At 44.6% G+C, this 17,887-nt stretch overlaps 1 protein-coding gene across 7 annotated transcripts in view; it reads left to right on the top strand.

Moving 5' to 3' along the window:
- Positions 1–17,887, top strand: part of USP3 (ubiquitin specific peptidase 3) — a 79,542-nt gene that overhangs the window by 49,126 nt on the left and 12,529 nt on the right. For 6 of the 7 annotated variants that reach the window (XM_046899243.1, XM_046899242.1, XM_015278952.4 and 3 more), the window contains 4 exons: positions 8,123–8,183; positions 9,912–10,043; positions 15,106–15,189; positions 16,715–16,796. In XM_046899243.1, coding sequence (XP_046755199.1) covers positions 9,961–10,043; positions 15,106–15,189; positions 16,715–16,796 — 249 coding nt within the window. In that variant the 5' untranslated portion in view covers positions 8,123–8,183; positions 9,912–9,960. Of the gene's footprint in view, positions 1–8,122; positions 8,184–9,911; positions 10,044–10,847; positions 11,241–15,105; positions 15,190–16,714; positions 16,797–17,887 lie in introns of those variants that run through there. The other variant, XM_046899245.1, reaches the window with a different exon arrangement.

Genomic DNA, 17,887 nt, shown 5'->3' with positions numbered 1-17,887 from the left:
TGCCTGTGTTTGGTTCGTAAAGTTTTCAGTTGGTAATATCCTGCCCAGTGGGCATTTTTCCCCTCTAAGGGATGGTTAGAAATGAGTCTTTCGCAGAGCATGGGGGAAATAGGAATTAAGTGCAAGTGCTACAAAAGAGTAAATTCATAACTAGATTAGCGAAGGAAAGCAAGAGGCCTTCTTGCTGTCTCCCCTTTTTCCCCTCCTGCTCCCAGCTTGACTCGTTTGGCCTGAGATTGATTGCTGACTGATTCAAGAAGATTCTTTTCCTTAAGGGTTTGAAAATTACATTACACTTCTGGCTTTGCTGTGCTTTTTCTGGCAGCTGTCTGAGAATGAGTGTAATTCATTTCTGTCTTGCTCCAACATTAAGATTGAATCACTTTTTTTTTGCATGTTACTGCTCTAATGTAGAACAATATCTGTTTTGCTGTGAAGGCTAGTGTTTAATTTTCATACCTGTAAGTGTATGTATGTGTGTCTGTATTTAAATGTGAACACTAACTATCAAAGTAGTCGGTGCATTAAAAATTGCTAGGCATGTACTTTTGCATTACAGACTAAATAATTGGGTCTGATCGGCAGTGTTAAGTGACCTTTTTCCTTCTCTGTAACAGAGGAAGCACAGCATGCTCTGTGTCTCGATTCTGTACATGATCTGAAGCCTTTCTCCTTGAGCTTGTTTAACCACTTCCTCGGGAACTGGTGCGACTGTTTGCACGGATTGAGTGCACAAAGTTTGCCTTTCCCACCCATCTGCTGCTCCAGCACTGAGTTAGAGGCCAACAAAAAGCATGCGGTTACCAAACGGCAAGATCTGCAGTGTGGAATTCTAATAGCACAGTGAAAATGCTGAACTGTAGGCCCTCATGGTTGAGGGTAATGTATGTGGGAGGTGAATGAAATGCAGCTGGAGCTGATCACGTTGCACTGACAGACATTGCTCGGTGTTAGAAGTGTGGTGAACTCCTCAGTGACCTGCTTGTTCTATGAAAAGTGCTTTACCTACTCATATTCCTATGTTCTGAGCCACGTCTTGTTTAGTACGTTCCAATTAAAAGTGTTTTACCGTTGTAGCAGTGGTCCCTTGTAACCATCTGTGGAATGCCTTACTTAGGACTGAGCAATGCTTTTGTTCAGCGAGGAGGGGAGGAAATGCCACATTTATTGTTATGCATGAGCACAAATAGCAGCAGATTCCATAAGTTGAAGCTATCACAAGATGAGTTATGTGCTTTCTTGCTAAATACTCAATCTTTCTGGCTTTGGCTGAAAGATCGTGGCAGAAGAATTGTTTGCTAATTTTTCCATAGCTGCAAGGTAAGGCCAGCAACTTTTTATCATCTCTGGAGTCTGTTGGAATTCTTTTACTTTTGGATGTGATTTCAGGTAGGCTTAGACTTGACGTAGTTACGACGTCCTTGCACATCTCTTTGGAAGGCTATGCCGTGCTGAAAGGATGGTTAGCATGCCTGGGTTGTCAGCAGTGCCTGCCAGGAGCCTCACTTCCTTGTAAATTCTCTTAGGTTGGCTTAATGTAATTGCATTTAGTATTTTCATAGATTTTCCTCTAGTTCTGGGCGCTGGCTGACTTAGAAGCAGCATTTCAGTAATCTAATTAATAATGATCTTCCCTTCTGTTTGATTTCATTTTCAATAGAATGCCATTTTCCTAAAGCAGTCGATAGTGTCACATCAAGTGAACTTCACCTAGAGGATTTTTAAGCAGGAAATGTATTTTTCTAATATCAATAGTTTTGAACGAGTTCAGTCCATTTCTCAACTTCTCACGTGAAGTTAGGTTTGATAACAAGTGGGAATACTCTTTAAAACCTAAACAGTGAAACGTCTGGCCTGTAACTAAGGAGTAGTACACACTGCCTGTATTCAAAGCCTGTCATGTTCTTTTCTTTTCCTGCTTTTTCTGTCTAGAAGGCAGCATTAATCTACACAGAGGGTGGAAAAACACTCCTGTAGCATCTTCCTGTTTCAGTCACTTGGTTTTCATCACAGTTGCTTGTTTGGAAGCAGCTAGCCTACAATTCTTAGTATGTGGAGTAGGTACTTCCAGATCTGTACAGCTTGGCCCTCCCCAGCCCCCCATGCAAACAGCCACCACGGTCATTTAACGCTTGGTGTTTGGGTTCTGGAGCCTGCATGGAGGTCAGGCAGTAGTGCTGGCGTTCTGCTGGGCCTCAGCATGCTTCTGTGCATCTCGGTGCAGGGCTTGCCTTACAGTTCTGCTAACACGTGCTTACTGCAGATGCTTGTTTGCCTTCCTTGTAGGTAAAGAGGTACTGGTGTCAGATGGTAACCTTGCATCTGTGCTTGTACCAGTCACCCTTTGGAGTACAATTTCCTTTTTGAAGATTGCTAAGTCAGAAAATGGGAACACAACAAAAAAAAAAGAGTTAAAGTATTTGGTAATAACTTGTATGGAAGTATCCATTGTGGGTATTATGCTCCTTGGGAAGATACTGGCTTACCTCGGAGGACACCTGTATTTTTGAAGGCTTTTTTGCTTTGTCTGATGTGTGACTTGTGTCAGTGCCAAAGAGCCTGATGGTGCACATACCCAGCTCAGCTGCAGTCTTGACTGATGTTCTGTGATGAGCAGGGCTGCTGCTTTTTGCCCTGAGAGGCTGTTCTGTTGCATTTGTGGTGGGTTACAGAGTTTGTGGGTCGGAGAGCAAGAGTGCACGTGGCTCTCATGTGCATTTTAAGTGGAACCCCCTCAGTTCCAGTCTCAATCATAGTGACTGGATGTTTCATCTGGAGGATCTGGATTGTAGAATGCATTTGTGCTCCTCGCCACGGACTGCAGCCTGGGTTAGAGCTGCACTTGCTGCATTGGGGAAAGGCTCTCCCACACGTTTTCTCTGGACTGCAGAGTAACTGCTTAGTGCTTACTCATACCGAGCTCTGTCGGCAGCAGGAGGAAGTAGCAGGGTTGCTGCTGTGCTTACGGGTAGACTGGAGGCAGGAGGTGAGCGTATTAAACCTGAAGCATTCACATCTTGTGTGAACAAATGGAGATGGTGCAGAAAGAATCACACTCAGTTGTTGTACCCACTCTGTCTGCATCCAGAGGGCATTGCAAAGCAAGGGGTGGGCAGAGCCTTTTTACAATGGCAGCCCAAGTGAGAGGGGGTGGTTAGAGTCGGGTAGTATGGTTAGGTCGTGGTTGGACTCGATCTTTAAGATCTTTTCCAACATGAGTAATTGTATGATCAGCCGTCATGCTGTCTCCTTGGGGTTTCCCATGGACTGATGACTGGAGCAGTTGTACTCAGAATACCGGTTCTCACAGTTCCCCCACTCAGACGCCCAATACTTGGTGTGTGTTGCATTTGGGAAGTTTTAGGTAGTTAATTCAGAGCTGCTTTGGCAAGTCACCCTAAAAGCTGTGTGTGGAGGGCTGAGTTTTAGGGTATCTCACCTTGGTCTGCAGGTGAGGTGACACACAGTGCCTGGGCTGTTAGGTATTTCAATACGAGCTGCTCAGCTCTTTTTGCAGTATTGGTCAGCATCTTTTTGGAGCAAGACTGAATAATAATGCCTCGGTACAAAATGGTAATTGGGGCAGGGAGGGGTTGTTAGGCAGAATGGTTTTAAGTGTGGGAGAGGAAAAACAAGTCTGAGTTTCTGGAATGCTGAAAAGCATTGTCACATACATTTTTGGGGCTGGATGCACGTGTATGTCTACACAAACACACATACAGCCTGTTGCTGTGTGTGTATAGCAGGCGTACGTGTGTGTGACCAAGTGCTTGTTTGTGGGACAGTTTGCATCGCGTGATATCGGTATACCGGGGCAACCACAGCCATGTAAATATTGCTGCTGGTGCAGATACTGGCTGTGGGAGCAGTGCCCTTCCAGTCCAGCTTTTATCAGTATAGCTGAGCTGTTATGTCAACAAACGCAGAACCGGAGGAAGGCCACTGAGGCAGAAGCTGTTTCTGTGCAAGCCATTATGCTGGTGTAATTTAACCATGTGGTTATAACAGGAAGATGGTAGTGTTGGTACCACTCCTTTTGAGGACAAAGGCCAGGCCATTTTAGTAAAGAACGCAGCATTGGAAATAGTTATGACTCTAATTTCCATTTATGCTCTTGAGGAGCAGAATACTGCTCTGATGGTGCTGATGTTTTGTGGCCTTTTCCATAGCGATATGATAAGGACAGTATTAAAGCTGGGGTACCAGTGTGCTTCTGCAGTTGCATTGGGTCAGTTTTGCTGTGGCCATGGCAGAGCAGTGGGCTGTGCTCTGGGGACACTGCCCTGCAGAAACTGCTTCCTGCCCCCCTCCTCTTCATCCTGCTTCCTCCTTTTGCCAGCTTCTGAATGATGCCACGTGCTGTTAAACAGCACTGTTAGCTTCCAAGGTTGCTTGTACACTTCTGCGTACCTGCAGCTTTCCTGCATTGGAAAACTGCAGCTCTGTTCTGCAGGAATAGAGGGTTTGCCAGGAGCCTTCCGTGTCACATGGCTGTGCTCAGAGTCTGTTTTCTGCAAGGAGAAAAGGCCGTCAGGGCTCAGGAGTACACGTTTGGGTCATGTGGGGGTAAGATGGGTGGGGGCCCTGTGTGAGTGGTTGGCTGTATCACAGCCGTTCTGCATGATGTAACTCAGTGAACGTTGTTTGTCAGGGTGGTTCACGGGAAGTGAAAGCTGAAGGGACAGGGAGGAGCGTTCTGCAGTTGTGTGCGACGCAGTCTGCATGTCGTGGTGTTTGACTGTTCTCTCTCTTGGGATGGATCAGTGCTCTTCATTTACAGAGGGCTTCGTGGGCTGTATGGCAGAGGAGTATTCACATTTCGTTTGGATCATTCCATAAAAGATGATATTTGCACTTCCTGTTACGTGAGAAAGAAGTGTTTTTGCCCTTTGAATGGCCCAATATTAATGTACAGCGGCAGACAGCACAGTGCTTTGGACAACCCTGTGGCATTGCAGATGTGTTCTCCTTTCCCTCTTGGCATGTCAGGGCCACCTTTGCCTTACCACTTGGACTGCTTGAAAGCACAGCTGAGCGGTGCAGCTGAGAACCGCTGCACGTGGCCATGGCAGTTCCAGTTTAGAAAGCCACTGGGGTGCCCTAGCTCATATGGTACTGAATAGGGTGTCACAAACACAGGTGGGTTTTTATGTAGTTAAGGTGTGTGTTGGACAAAACTTAACATCAAATTGAAGGCTGCTAGCGAAGTGCAGCCCTCCTCCTGGTTTTAATTAGTCTGTTTGAAGGGTGATGTTCCAGAGCGGTGGAATGTGCTCTGAATGGAGGAGTTTGTTACACTGAAGCCACATGCCTTCATGTTAGCACTACAAGGAATAACCCATGCTTTCTGTACAGGTAAAGCCTAGTTTAGATTACAAGCAGCTCTGGGCAGTTCCTGTCCTGCTGTCGGTTCTGTTGTACCTGTCTCAGTGGAGCCCTCGCTAATGATTAAGGCTAATTGCAGCCTAACTTAACAGCAAGTGATGGACTGTGACTGCTTCAGAGTCTGGAGTGAGGAGTACCTAGAAAGCCAGGCTGGGAGGGCAGGTGTCTGAGCCAGCCTCAGAAATGCAGAACGCGGTCTCAGAAACCTTCAAAAAGGAGTTACACAACTTGGAACAGAAATCCCCGTGGAACAGAGCAGCTGCAGGTCAGAAATGCAATACTGCTGTGTTTCATCTCAGTGGGAGTCACTTCCACGTTGAGTTCTTTGTGGGAGGAGATGTTTGTGCAGAAGATAAACTACACAGTTCTAATGTGATGCAATTGGAGCAAAGTTCCTCCTGAAAGCTGAAGCAAACAAGTGAAGCATTTTTTCCCTATTTTCTGATGTAAAGGGTGGAAAACAATATTCTTTGGCATCGTGCAGCTTGCTGACTTGTTTGCAGGCCTCGTGTGGAGCGTGCACTGTGGTGTGAGCGCTGCAGGAGGAGCCCTCTCAGTGTAGCTCAGCACTCCTATGCACACAGTGTGAGTGCTTACAGCACCTGAATGTGCAATTGCAATGGTCTGGTATGTAGAGGAGATGAAGAATAGTTTGCATCCTGGTTCCTGGGCTTACAGGTTGGGAACCTGTCCCACCCACAGAGGATGACACAGTGACAGCAGGGATGTTAGTTAACAGGTGGGAGATCTCTGCTGGAACTCCCACCCTGGGAGGGCTGCTTCGTGCTTCTGGCAAGGCAAATGTATGGTGGTGGAAGTGGGGTTTTTAATTGGTTGGTTTTTCATGCAGCACTTAAGCAACTGTTTGATACCATATCTCTGTTTAAGTGCGTGAATGCTTTTGTCTTTGTTTCCTTCTGGTTAATGTTTTACCTTCCAGTTTCTGTAATTCAGGGAAATGAAGTAGTATCAAGTCAGACCAGTGATCCATTTTGCCTGTTTTGTTCTGATGATGGCCGTGGTCTCCCCTTTGTTTTCACTTGTTTGCCAGGGTAAAATTTGGGTTTTCCAAATCAACCTTTTGGTCAATTTTGACAAACTTCTTCCTCTTACACCTGAAGAGTAGGGCAGAACTGCTCTGCCTGGCACTGTGCCATCCACTGCAAGGCTGCCATCATGGCTGTGGGAGCCATCAGCTTGAGAAAGGGGAGAATTCATTGCTGAAAATCCAGCAACAGCAGAGACAGTGTGAGCAAATGTATTTCCCAAGTACAGTAATTGCAGCAATTGAGGGAACTTCCAGCCCTCACTGAAGGGCTGAAAGCACTGCTCCAAGGGGCACTGATGGGGAAGCACTGCTGTTGCACAGCATGCAGAAATGGTTGTGCTTTTTATTCCCCGTGACGTTATACAACCCTTATTCCATGGGTTGGGTCCATGAATTAAAATACAACTGTTTGTCATAAAAAGTACAAACTAGAAGGTAATTCTCCAAGAAGCAGTATTAGTGTGTTTTGTTTTTTTTATCTGATTTTTAAATAAAAGGGGCAAGATCTAATGATGGAAAAGTATATTAGCTCTTTTAAGTACCTAAGGCGGTGACTAGCTGCTCTTCTCCCCCTCCATGACCCTTGACTGGCAGTTACTTACCATGTGTAGAAAAATCAGGTGGTATTTCACCCTCTTGTATTTTTGGGAAAATCAAAGCTATCTTTTTATTGCTGCTTTTCGCCCCCACAGAAGTGCACCTGTCCTTTTCCCTTCTTCATCACATTACTGAATATTTAGAAGTGCAGTGATATGTCTGTAAATACTGCGTTAATGGCACATGCCAATGTTTGTACTTGAGTTGAGTGGTGGAACTGCTGAGCTCCCTTGTTGTTTCTCTGCGTCCTGCCTGCACGGATGGCTTTCTGTGGTTGTTTTGCTGTTAATGTGAATTGCAGAGACGTCTCTGTTGGGTTGGGGTGGGAGCTGGGGTGTGTGTGCAGTTTGTGTGTCTCCACCCTGGGATGGTGTTCAGTCCCTTTTTAGCATCTCCTGCTTCTTACCCAGACCTTCAAAGTTGATTTCACTTTTCTGGACTTAGAAGACCTAGCTAAAAACTTAGATGTCGGCACGGTGATATTCTCATGTCTGATTTGCAGAGCACAGCACTGTGCTACTTTTTAAGCATTCAGCTATGTGTGTGTGATTGAGAGGACAATGTCCTTATGGACGGGGCCTTTACCAGCATGCAACAGGGGAATAATTATTGCAGGAATGGCATGTATCTTCATGTATGACACGGGTACTTAATCTGTGTGCTGCTGAGCGCGTTGCCAGGCTCTCATCTGTGTGAGTGACTTCTTGTGTAACAGGCTTTGTGAAACAGAAGTGAAGAGCTCTGCTTTTATTCTTCTTCCGTGCTGAGTGAGCTGCCTTATTACAAATGAAAATAAATGTTTTAAGCATTCCCGATGTTTTTACAACTTGGGCTTCTGATATTTGGAAATGCAACACAGAAATGAAGTCGACCTCACACAGATGGAATGCATACAACAAATGTAAAACTTGATTGGGCTGTAACAGGCCGAAGAGAGGGCTGAGGGCCTTAGCAACAGCGCTGCAGTCAGTCTGCTGGTTGCGGTGTGGGCTGATGAGCAGACTGCTGCTCTGTGTACCTGTGCTCTCCAGGTGGGTTATGTAAGTGTAATAGCAGAGCCTTGACACTTTTTTCTTTTTCTGTCTTTTGTAGTGTGCCGGTCAAACAAAAGCCCGTGGGTCTGTCTGACGTGCTCGAGTGTCCACTGTGGAAGGTGGGTATCAAGTGTTGGTGTGAAAGATATCCGGTCAGACCTCTGCTTGCTTGCTTGGCTGAGGCAGTTCATTCAGGAGGTTCCCGAATGCTTTCGTTCCCTGAAGGAAGCCTTCCATGGCTTTATTTAATGTGTGTACTCACACCAAGCACGCTTCCTTGCTACCTTCTAAGAGTCCAGAGAACGTACCCAGTGTGATTATTGTCCAAAAGAGAGGTGAGTGCTGGATGTGATCGGTCAGCTCAGTCCCTGGTTGGGTGGTTAGCAACCTGCCTGCAGCCGGGCGCTGGGCCTTGGGCTCTTGGAGGTCCTGCCAACCCAAGCCATTGTTCCAGGAAGGTGCCACAGCTAATGCTGTGGGCTGTTGTCAGGTTCCATTCAAGATGGAAACCCACAAATCCAAGTTGGGCACAGCTTACTTAGAGTAAAACAGCAAGTGTCCAGCTTGGGCAGGAAGTACTGTAAATGTACGGTAGTATAATTGTGGAATAAAGCAGTTACCATAGCATGAAGGGCTTCTGCAGATTCCTTCAGAGCATACCTACCTGATTTAGTCTGTATCAGCTGGAGCACACAAAGAATTTCTATGGGAACGAGACAGTCAGTGCTGTTGTTTATATGTCAGGGTAACTGTTGAAACACTGCTTCTCTATAAATGTTCTTGATGAATAAAATACTGAGTCTGTAGGCAGTGTTACCGTTTAGTGTCTGACATGTGAACATTTTCATCTGTGCTGGTGTGTGTGCTTTTGTTCTGGATCATTGTTGTTAAACTTGATGAGGTTGAAACACGTCCTCCAGGTCCCACTGGGGACATTTCTGGTGGAAGTGTGGCTTCATGGACCTGTCGTTTGCACTGTCAGGCAAAAAGCCACCTCCTGTAGGCACAACTGCCTGGTCTGGTTTCTGCCAGCACAGCAGTGTCCCTGGCCACATGGCTGCACGAGCACGGTGCATTAGCAGAACTGTTTGTACCTGCGTGTGAGAACAAGTCCAGACCAGAAGAACCTTCATGCAGAGATGTGCAGAACTCCTGGCAGTTGGTGTTAAGCAAGAGAGAAGCATGTGAGGTGTGGAAATCACCTCTGGTCTGCCCATGCACTTCTAAGAGTTAATGATTCGTCAGCTGATGTTTAGGACTCTTGCCTTTGTGATGACTCTTCTTTATTAACTGAAGATGCTTGACTTTCTGGAGAGGTATCTCACATGTTGAATGTGAGAATGCTCTCTGTGCCAGCAAAAGAGCTGTAGGACTTTAGATTCTTTTCTCACCTACGTGACCCATGCTGCTAAAGTAATCACAAAAGGAATGAGTGCTGGGTGGGAAAACAAAGGAGACCTTTAAGAAAAATAGATGGGAAAATAATATGTAGAACTAACCATGTTACAAGTGTGGGAAACAGGAACTAGTGCTTTCCTTGGTTGTGGGGGTGCATGTGCCTGGTGAGGGCCCGTGTGCTGGCCCTGGGTACAGAGATGCCAGCGTGTGGCTGCTACGAAGAAGGTGGATAAACTGATTTGGACAAAGTGGGAGAGTAAACAGGTAAAAGCTCAACTGATTTGTTCATGTAGGTGGATCGCCTGTTTTAATGCTTGTGTGATACTGCATGCGTGTTAGGTTGTGATTGTGTTCTGATTGATTTTGTTGTTTTTGTTCTGCTTTGTTCACTGAATGTTGGCGAAATGATTGTTTACAAAGCCTCACTATTTTTTCCCCCTGTATTTTAGATATGTGAATGGCCATGCTAAAAAGCATTATGAAGATGCACAGATTCCTATGACCAATCACAAGAAAACAGAGAAACAAGAAAAAGTTCAGCATACTGTGTGTATGGATTGCAGTAGTTACAGTACATACTGGTAAGAGTTTCAATGCAGTAATTTGACAACCTTTTACATACTGGGAGGTGTAAACTTTAGACTCTTGTGAAGCATTATATCATATTACGTACCTCATCTCTTGATTTCCAGACCTGACTTCTTTAAAGCAGTTATGAGATAACCATCTGCTTTTGCACGTCTTGTGCAGTGTTGGTAGTGGCTGCACTCCTGTGTTTCAATGGCTTGGCTCAAACTTCTGGATGTTAATATAACTTACATAGCATAGAGTTGCTTTGGTTTACTGTGGGTTTGTTTAGAACCTGCCTTTTTATTGCTGCTGTTCAGTTACTTTACTCCTTTCATTTAATGGATGAGCCTTTCATGGATCCTTTATTTGTAAGAATACCAGAAAGTTAAGTAACATGCCAAAGATCCTGCCTAAGAGATGTGAATGTGAGATGTGTAAATGCATGTTTGTTTATTTCCTATATGCTTTTTTTACTTCACTTTGGAAAAGAAGGCCTCTTTCGGGTGGTGAGTTGGTATGAGCTGTGTGAGTTTGGGAGAGTGATGGACTCTGCTTGGAGGCAGTATCAAGTTCTCTGACAAGATTAAATAGCAGAATCATGGAAGTGATTCTGTTGACAGAAGCATGGCGTAGGCTGCTATGTGCTGTCAGCTTCTTGGAGGAAGAAAAAAGAGCCCTGTTTAGGGAGGCTTAACAGTTATACTGGTAATACCAGATCCTCTGTCATACAGAGAGCAAAGGCTGGAAGTCAGCTGAAAGCAGTGCTCCTGTGCTTTCACCATCTCCCCTCTCCTGCACCTGTAAGTGGAACTGTTGAGGGCTGCTTCTCCTTTGTACGTTAGCTTTGTGGTTTTCCACCTATGTCAGTAATGTCAGTGCTTGTGGGGTGTGGCAGTGCATGAGCAGCACAGGTCTTAGGGAGATCAGAGTTACGGTGTTGTAAAGTTACTTACATGCAGAGCTCCGTGGGTGGGTACTGTTTTGTTCAGAAACTCTTTGTGTACTTTATGGGGGAAAAGTCTATCAGCTGAAGTTTGCGTGTCCGTTTTATGAAGAGCACTTCTGTAACAAACGTTTTTATTGCTTGCAAGTAAAACCACAGGTAAAGTGTTCCACCTGAGGAAATTCTGCTTGGGGCAATTCAGAAATTACTTGGGCGGTGTGTGTAGCAGGGGCAGGAGCTGTATGGTTGTTATACTCAGAGGGAGGTAAAGTAGGAATAGCTTTATGGTGAATGGGGATTCTGCTTTTTCCTACATTTTACGTCAGTGACCACCAATTTTGCCCATTCCTGTGTGAAAACATGGGTATTAATTCCAAGCAGTAACATGCACGTGTTACCAGCATTGGAACAGCTGTGGGTAGCTAATCCCAGTTTCCCAATTAATGCTGTTAACAACTGAATTCTGAGCTGTGGTCTTTCAGTCACATTGAAAGTAATAACATATGCAGGAATTCTAGTGGGATGTTTGAAATCCTGATGATATCTCCACTGACAAAGAGCGTATGCCTGGTCTGCCAGAACTCACAGAGGCTTGGTGTGTGTACACAGCACAGCTCCCCGCTGAGCTCATCTCACACCTCGTATGGGCACTGCAAAAAATGGGGCTCAAACTGAGGACAGTGACGTGCTATTGAAACAAATGTGTTTGTGAGGAGGGGGTGGGCACTCTCTTTGGAAGCTCGCTGGTGTTTCACAGCATATTTGTGATAGAACGCAGGAGGAGCAGTTCAGCATGCAATGTGTTTTCTGCTGTAATCGAAGCAGAAGGCTGAGTCATCAGTGGCTGAACTGGAACTAATTGCAGGGAGCTTTGCCCTGGGGACTTCCTCTTGCATATAATTCTCTGGCAGATTACAAGTCTGCTGTGCCAACGTGAAGCTGAGCGAGTTTCAGAAGCAGCATATCTTTGCTTTCATTAGAGTATTTGGGGGTTTTTCTCCACTTGGTTGTCAGAAAAAAAAATACCTGGATTTGGTATTGCACCCTTTTATTTTTATATATGTGTGTATATACACAGGTATATGTATATAACACATAAATACATATATATACGTATGTGTATGTATACGTGTGTGTGTATATTTATGTATTTCCCCCCTATGGAAATGAGCTTAGATGTAAGCAGATGCAGCAGAAAACATTCAGACTGATGTGTGGCCCTGTATTTTGGGCAGTTCTGTAAGGGCTGCTGTCAACCTTTGCTTGCCAGTGAAGAAATGGTTGGGTGAGCTCCAGCCATAACCCGCACCTGGAGATGGAGTTTTAAAATGGTGTTTCCAGCTTCTTCAGTGTAGACGTGAAGCTGTGAGATACTGGGATGTTTACGCAATTCCGCTGCTTCCAGGGGAACTTTTGTTTAAGATCAGTGTTCTAAGCAAGGCAGTATGGGCAACCTCAGTAATTTGAAAGTCAAGAACATACAATCCTAAGACTTAATTAAACTTCTGTAAAGATGACAGAGAGGCTTTTCTGCAGTGCTTTTACTTTGTAGTTGTGGAGTTTTGTGGAGCTGTGTGGAAAACTCTCGTTCTGCTTTCATCCTGTGGGTTCTCAGTAGCTGTGCTCCTTAGCTGGATGGTGGCAGTGAGTATGTCTGTGTAGGCTGATAGAATGAGAAGGCATTTAATTTCATCCCATCCGTTTCTTTAGCAGTCATGAGAGCACAGTGCAGGGTTTGTTGCAGCCATCCCTTTCAGTCCAAGGAGATGAAATACTGTGACTATTGGACCTAATGTGGTTTATTGAATTCTGTATCTGATTCTCACCGAAACCACAGCAGTCCCCTGTAATTGCATTTCAGAGTGGAAGTCTACATGTGCAAATGTGAAACCAGCTCTTCTAGTTGCAGCAGTAAGGTGGCTTAGAGACTCTCAGTGAACTTGTGTCTGCTTGCAGTCCCTGTGTATGAACAGAAATGGCTGTCAGAAGTGAACAGGGCTAATTAAAGTGTGCCTGGGAAATAAATACATTCACAAACTTCTTCCCCTCCCAAACCAACTGTGTCGAGCTTTCAGAAATCCATTTCTTGCAATAGCTCATCTGTGGATTCCTTACTTAAGATCTGAGGGTTGTGTTAAGTTTCTGTTTGCAGGTGAAGGAGCCCCTGAAGAAACCAGACATCCTGAGCGCTGCTTTGCAGACTCCTTGCCATGGGAAGGGCATTTACTTTCCCAACTCTGCAATCCCTTGATGAGCTCAGTGTTTGAATTAATATTGGCGGTACTGTTGCCTTTGTACTACATCACAGAATGCTGTAAATTCCAGTTGTGCCTGATAGTCGAGATAGCTTCATTAGTTTACAAAGCATGGATCTGCTCCAGCAGAGGAGTAACCTGAGATGATGAGAGTGTATTTCATAATAGAGTCAGCCCTGTGCCAAACGAGGAGAGGAGCAGTGGGAGCTGTGCTATCAAGGATGCCCAGTGTAAGCTGGTTGTCTCCATGGAATGCACTCAGTTGCTGGCCAGACCCTGAGAGCTGCAGTTGGATGCGACAGGGCTACCTGGCACCCAGAGCTGAGCCACTTTGTGCAAGACTGGGGAGGACACTGGGTCTCTCTGCTCTTTATTTTATGCACATTGCCTTAATATGGGTTGTCTTGTTGGTGAGCTACTGGTTGGCTGGCCCTGTGAGATGCTGTGAAGTGCTGTTCGCTGTTCTTGGGCTGTTTCATACTGCTTCAGCATTTGTTCCTTGGTTTTAAGGGGTCTTGTCTTTCCTTCCCCCTTTCCTGTACAGCTCTTGTATATGTCCATCTTCTTGCCTTCAAAAAATAGTTAGAAGAGCTGACTATGGATAAGAGAGTCCATGGCATTCCATGGAAATGGGAAATCTTTGTAGAAGATCACAGAACTTGCTGATTGCCGTCACCCTTTACTGACCTGTAGTTTACGTAAGAGCTGTTACTACCTTCAACACTGCTGTGGTATTTTTACTTAAAGCTTGTGTGTATAACTCTTTTTGCTGGTGTTGTACATAGAGACAGCAGGTCTGGAGCTGCCGACGTCCTGTTGTTGCAGAACTAGGTGTTGTAATGCTGGGCTATGAGCTTCTCAAGTAAGCAGCATCAACAGCCCGTGTTTCTAGAAGCATTTCCACCAGAGGGAAGCAGTTGGCTTTTTGTTCTGGTTGGTTTTTTTTTTTAACTCTTATTTCTTTATGCATCGCTTGGGATCCTCAGTAAGCCACAAAAAGGCAGTTGTTGTAAATACCCGTGGCTTGGTTCTTGTCAGCCCTGTTTGTGCTGAGAGACCGTCTTGCTTCTCCTCTTTGTGCTCACCTGGAGGCAGTGGGGGATCGGCTTTTGCCTGTTTGTTTTTTTAGCTCAGTTATTTTTGCACTCCTACCGTGGAAAAATCTCACAGCACTCTGTTTGTGCTTCTGCTCTATAAAAACGGTGAGAGAACGAGCAGTATTTGTGGCTGTAGCACGAGGTGTGAGTTGCCACAGCCCTCTGGTGTGAGCTGGACAGACCACGGCACCCCTTCCTTCATCCTCCCTGCTCTTTTTTCCATGGCAGAAACTCCAGCACTGTGCATCAGTTCAGCAGCTCCTGATGGCAAACCCATGAGGCTTTAGTGATAGTTTCACAGTATTCAAATAAATGGATTCCTGCAATACATTGATTAAAAAGTTCATATTGTATTGACTGATGTCAGTTCCTCTGTTGATACATCTTCTATGGGTTGTCTATCAATGCTGCTTTCAGTTACACAGCAAATTTGAGTTTTTGCTTAACTGGAACAGCGTACTAAGTTGAGTGATAGGTAATGCTTCTGTTTCCTGATAGAGAAGTAAGCTAGAAATAAAAAACATAATGAAATATTGCCTGGACCATCTCTTGCTGTAAGGCAGTGTTCAGAGGGAACCAAGCTCAGTCTGCAGCTGCTGTGTTCCCCTCTCCTTTTAATCTTCAGTGAATCGCTGCAGTGCTTCCAGCATGACTGCTCTGGAGTACCTCACTGAAATTGGATTAACATTGGTTTGGTATTTTTACTTAAAGCTTGTATGTATAAATGTGTCTTTTTTTTTCTGATGAATATTCCTCATTCTGATACATCTTCTTGCAGTTATCGCTGTGATGACTTTGTGGTGAATGATACCAAGCTGGGACTGGTGCAGAAGGTCAGAGAGCACCTACAGAACTTGGAAAAGTAAGTGCTGTGTTTACATCCAGGCTGCTTTGGGTGGGCTTACAGTATTGCATCATTGAAATGGTATTTCTGTTCTCTATGCGTATTTGTACACCTGTTTTGGTCGTCATATGAGTGATATACTGTGCGTATCTAAAAATGCCTTTTCATCACCGAGGAGCAGAATGGAAGAGGTTTGGCTGATCATGTACCTCTTGTTTCTTACATGCTGTCCCTTGAGAGGCTGTGTGTGCAGGAATTTAGAAATTCAGTATTTTTTTTTCTCCCTTGCCAATAATCCCTATATTATTCTTTAGAAATAGGACAGGATTTCCCAAACAGAATCACAGTTCCGTCAAAAGCAGAAAAAGTTTCTGAAGCAAAGAAACTGAAACTGAAATGCAGGTGGAAGTAGTTTGTATTATTTGCATAGTTTGGTTTCCAAGCAGAAAGACTAAGAAAAGTTGATGAACTTAAACTCTACAGAAGAAACATGTGTTTCCTGTGGCTTTCTCTGGCTCTCTGCCATGGAAAAGTAAATACTGTAATCTCTGTGATGCAGATGCTGTGGCCTGTGCTAGATAGGAAATATTTTTTTCTTAGTTTGCTTGCAAATCTTCCCTAATACTAAGTAGAGGTGTGTGCATACAGTGCTTCCCAGTCTATTGAGATGCCCCAGAGTTCAAACAGCACTCCTCTGAGCAGTCACTGTGATGTTGGAGAGTGTCTGAGTCCTTCCTCAGTGTGTTGGTGACTTTATCCATAGCATTAATGCATTAATGTAGGAGATGTAGAGGTGTGTGGGCACAGCAAGAGCACGCCTGGGAGATGTCGCTCTTCCAGAGACGGATGCCGTGGTGGAGGATTCCACTGTGTGTAATGATAGCTTTTGAATGTTTGTAGGGCTTTTCAATTCAAAAACAAAACTGAAATAGAACAAAGCCAGAAAGCTGGAGCACGTTACAGTTTTGCTGTTAGAGAGAAGTCCTGAGTGGCAGAATCTAGGGCCCTGATTTCTGGTGCTGTGGAAAAGAGAAGCTTGTTGTTCTTGTGACGTTGTATGAGCCTTACTCAGGTATTACACCCTGATGCATTTATACATCAGAGAAGTGCAGTACATTACTGATTGCACTTCAGATACTTCTGGTCTTTGGTACTTCCCTTTGTCCTGGCTTTCTCAGAGTTCAGGATGACTCTGCCAGCAGAAGTATTTTATGGAAAACTCTCTATTAAGTACTCCTTTGGCTGTGGGAGATGAAGTCTATTTCAGATCAGAGGTGGCACATGACAAGGACACACACTGCAGTATGCATCCCCTAACACTATTACCTCGGACTTGGGTGTTGAAAATAGGAGGTGCGTCTGTACTCTGCGCTCTTTTTTCACACTGTGAAGTGCATATGTAGTGATGAGGAAGCTCTTTGCTGTCTTAATGACAACTGATGGCAGATGTGATAGTTGTGTTATGACATTGGGATGATCATCTGTTTTTTGTTCCCTGCAAGATTTTGTTTTATAGTAACATATTTTATTTGCTTCCCAACAGTTCAGCCTTTACATCAGACAGACACAGGAAAAGAAAACTATTGGAAAACTCATCTCTGAACAGCAAGTTACTAAAAGTAAATGTAAGTATAACAGAGCTAATCCACAGTTTTGCTAAACCTCTTGAGGTTTATAGTTGGTCTACATTTAAAGTACTTAGCCAGCTACCAACTCCTCCCTGGTTTACTTTGTCTTCCTCATCTCCTGACGACACTGAGGAGAGAGCCCCCTTCTCACTAAAGAACGTTTGATACTCTGCTATACTTCTGCTGGCCAACACTTTGAGCTTGTTAGTTTCTTTAGATCAGTGAGATGGAAAGCAGGTAGTACTCAAGAGATGAAAACAGCTAGAAAGAAGGTTTTATTTTCATTTCACTTTATTTTGAGCAGACAGGGCATTTATTTTGTTCATTTTATAGTGCAGAAAGAAGGCAGAGAGAGGCAGGTCTTTGTCTAAAGGGGGATAAGAGAGTAGTTATTAGGAAAAAGTAGAAAGCTTTAAAACTTCTAAGAAAGCACTGGTGAAACTTGCTTTCCAAAGTAGCTGTCAGATATTCTGAAGACTGTACTCTGCCTCACGTTCCGCCTTCCTGATGGTTTGACTTCACCCCTGTGGAACAGTACCCAGGAGAGCACAGTCCAGCTCTGTCTGAAAAGCTGCACAGTATTTCCCAGTCAAAGAACACTTCAAACCGTATGCCTGTTTATGGTGGCAAGAGTTGAGGGATGTTCTAATCCTCATCATTTCTCGCAGATTTCAGGGAAGGGGAAAGGAGAGAGAGTGACTCTGCTCTATGTGACTGCCTTGTTTTCACCCCTCACCAGAGGAGATGTAGAGCAGAGCGCTGTCTCCTTGGGCCTGCAGCACAGCAGTGAATTCCACTGGAGCTGAAGTAATGGCTGTCTTCAGCCATGAGAAATAATTGTCTGACTGGGAAGCGAAGAAACTCTGATTATGAATGGAAATAAGAGGGGAGGGGTGGCAGAAGCAAAGCTGTCAGTTGGTGCTTTACGAAGTCTTTGGGTTTAGTGACATTGAAAATGTACTGCCAGGGTTGCTTTGGCTTTGAAACTGCATTTTTCAAACAGAGTAGTTAATCATTGTTAAAATTTGTGTTGATACAACAGTAACAGCTCTGTTGGGAGAAAGTGGGTGAGCAGGGATGTATGTGTC

The sequence above is a fragment of the Gallus gallus genome, chromosome 10 (assembly GCF_016699485.2).
Source record: "Gallus gallus isolate bGalGal1 chromosome 10, bGalGal1.mat.broiler.GRCg7b, whole genome shotgun sequence".
NCBI lineage: Eukaryota > Metazoa > Chordata > Aves > Galliformes > Phasianidae > Gallus > Gallus gallus.
Note: the sequence above shows the minus strand (reverse complement) of the source record. Positions and strands in the feature narration are given on the sequence as shown.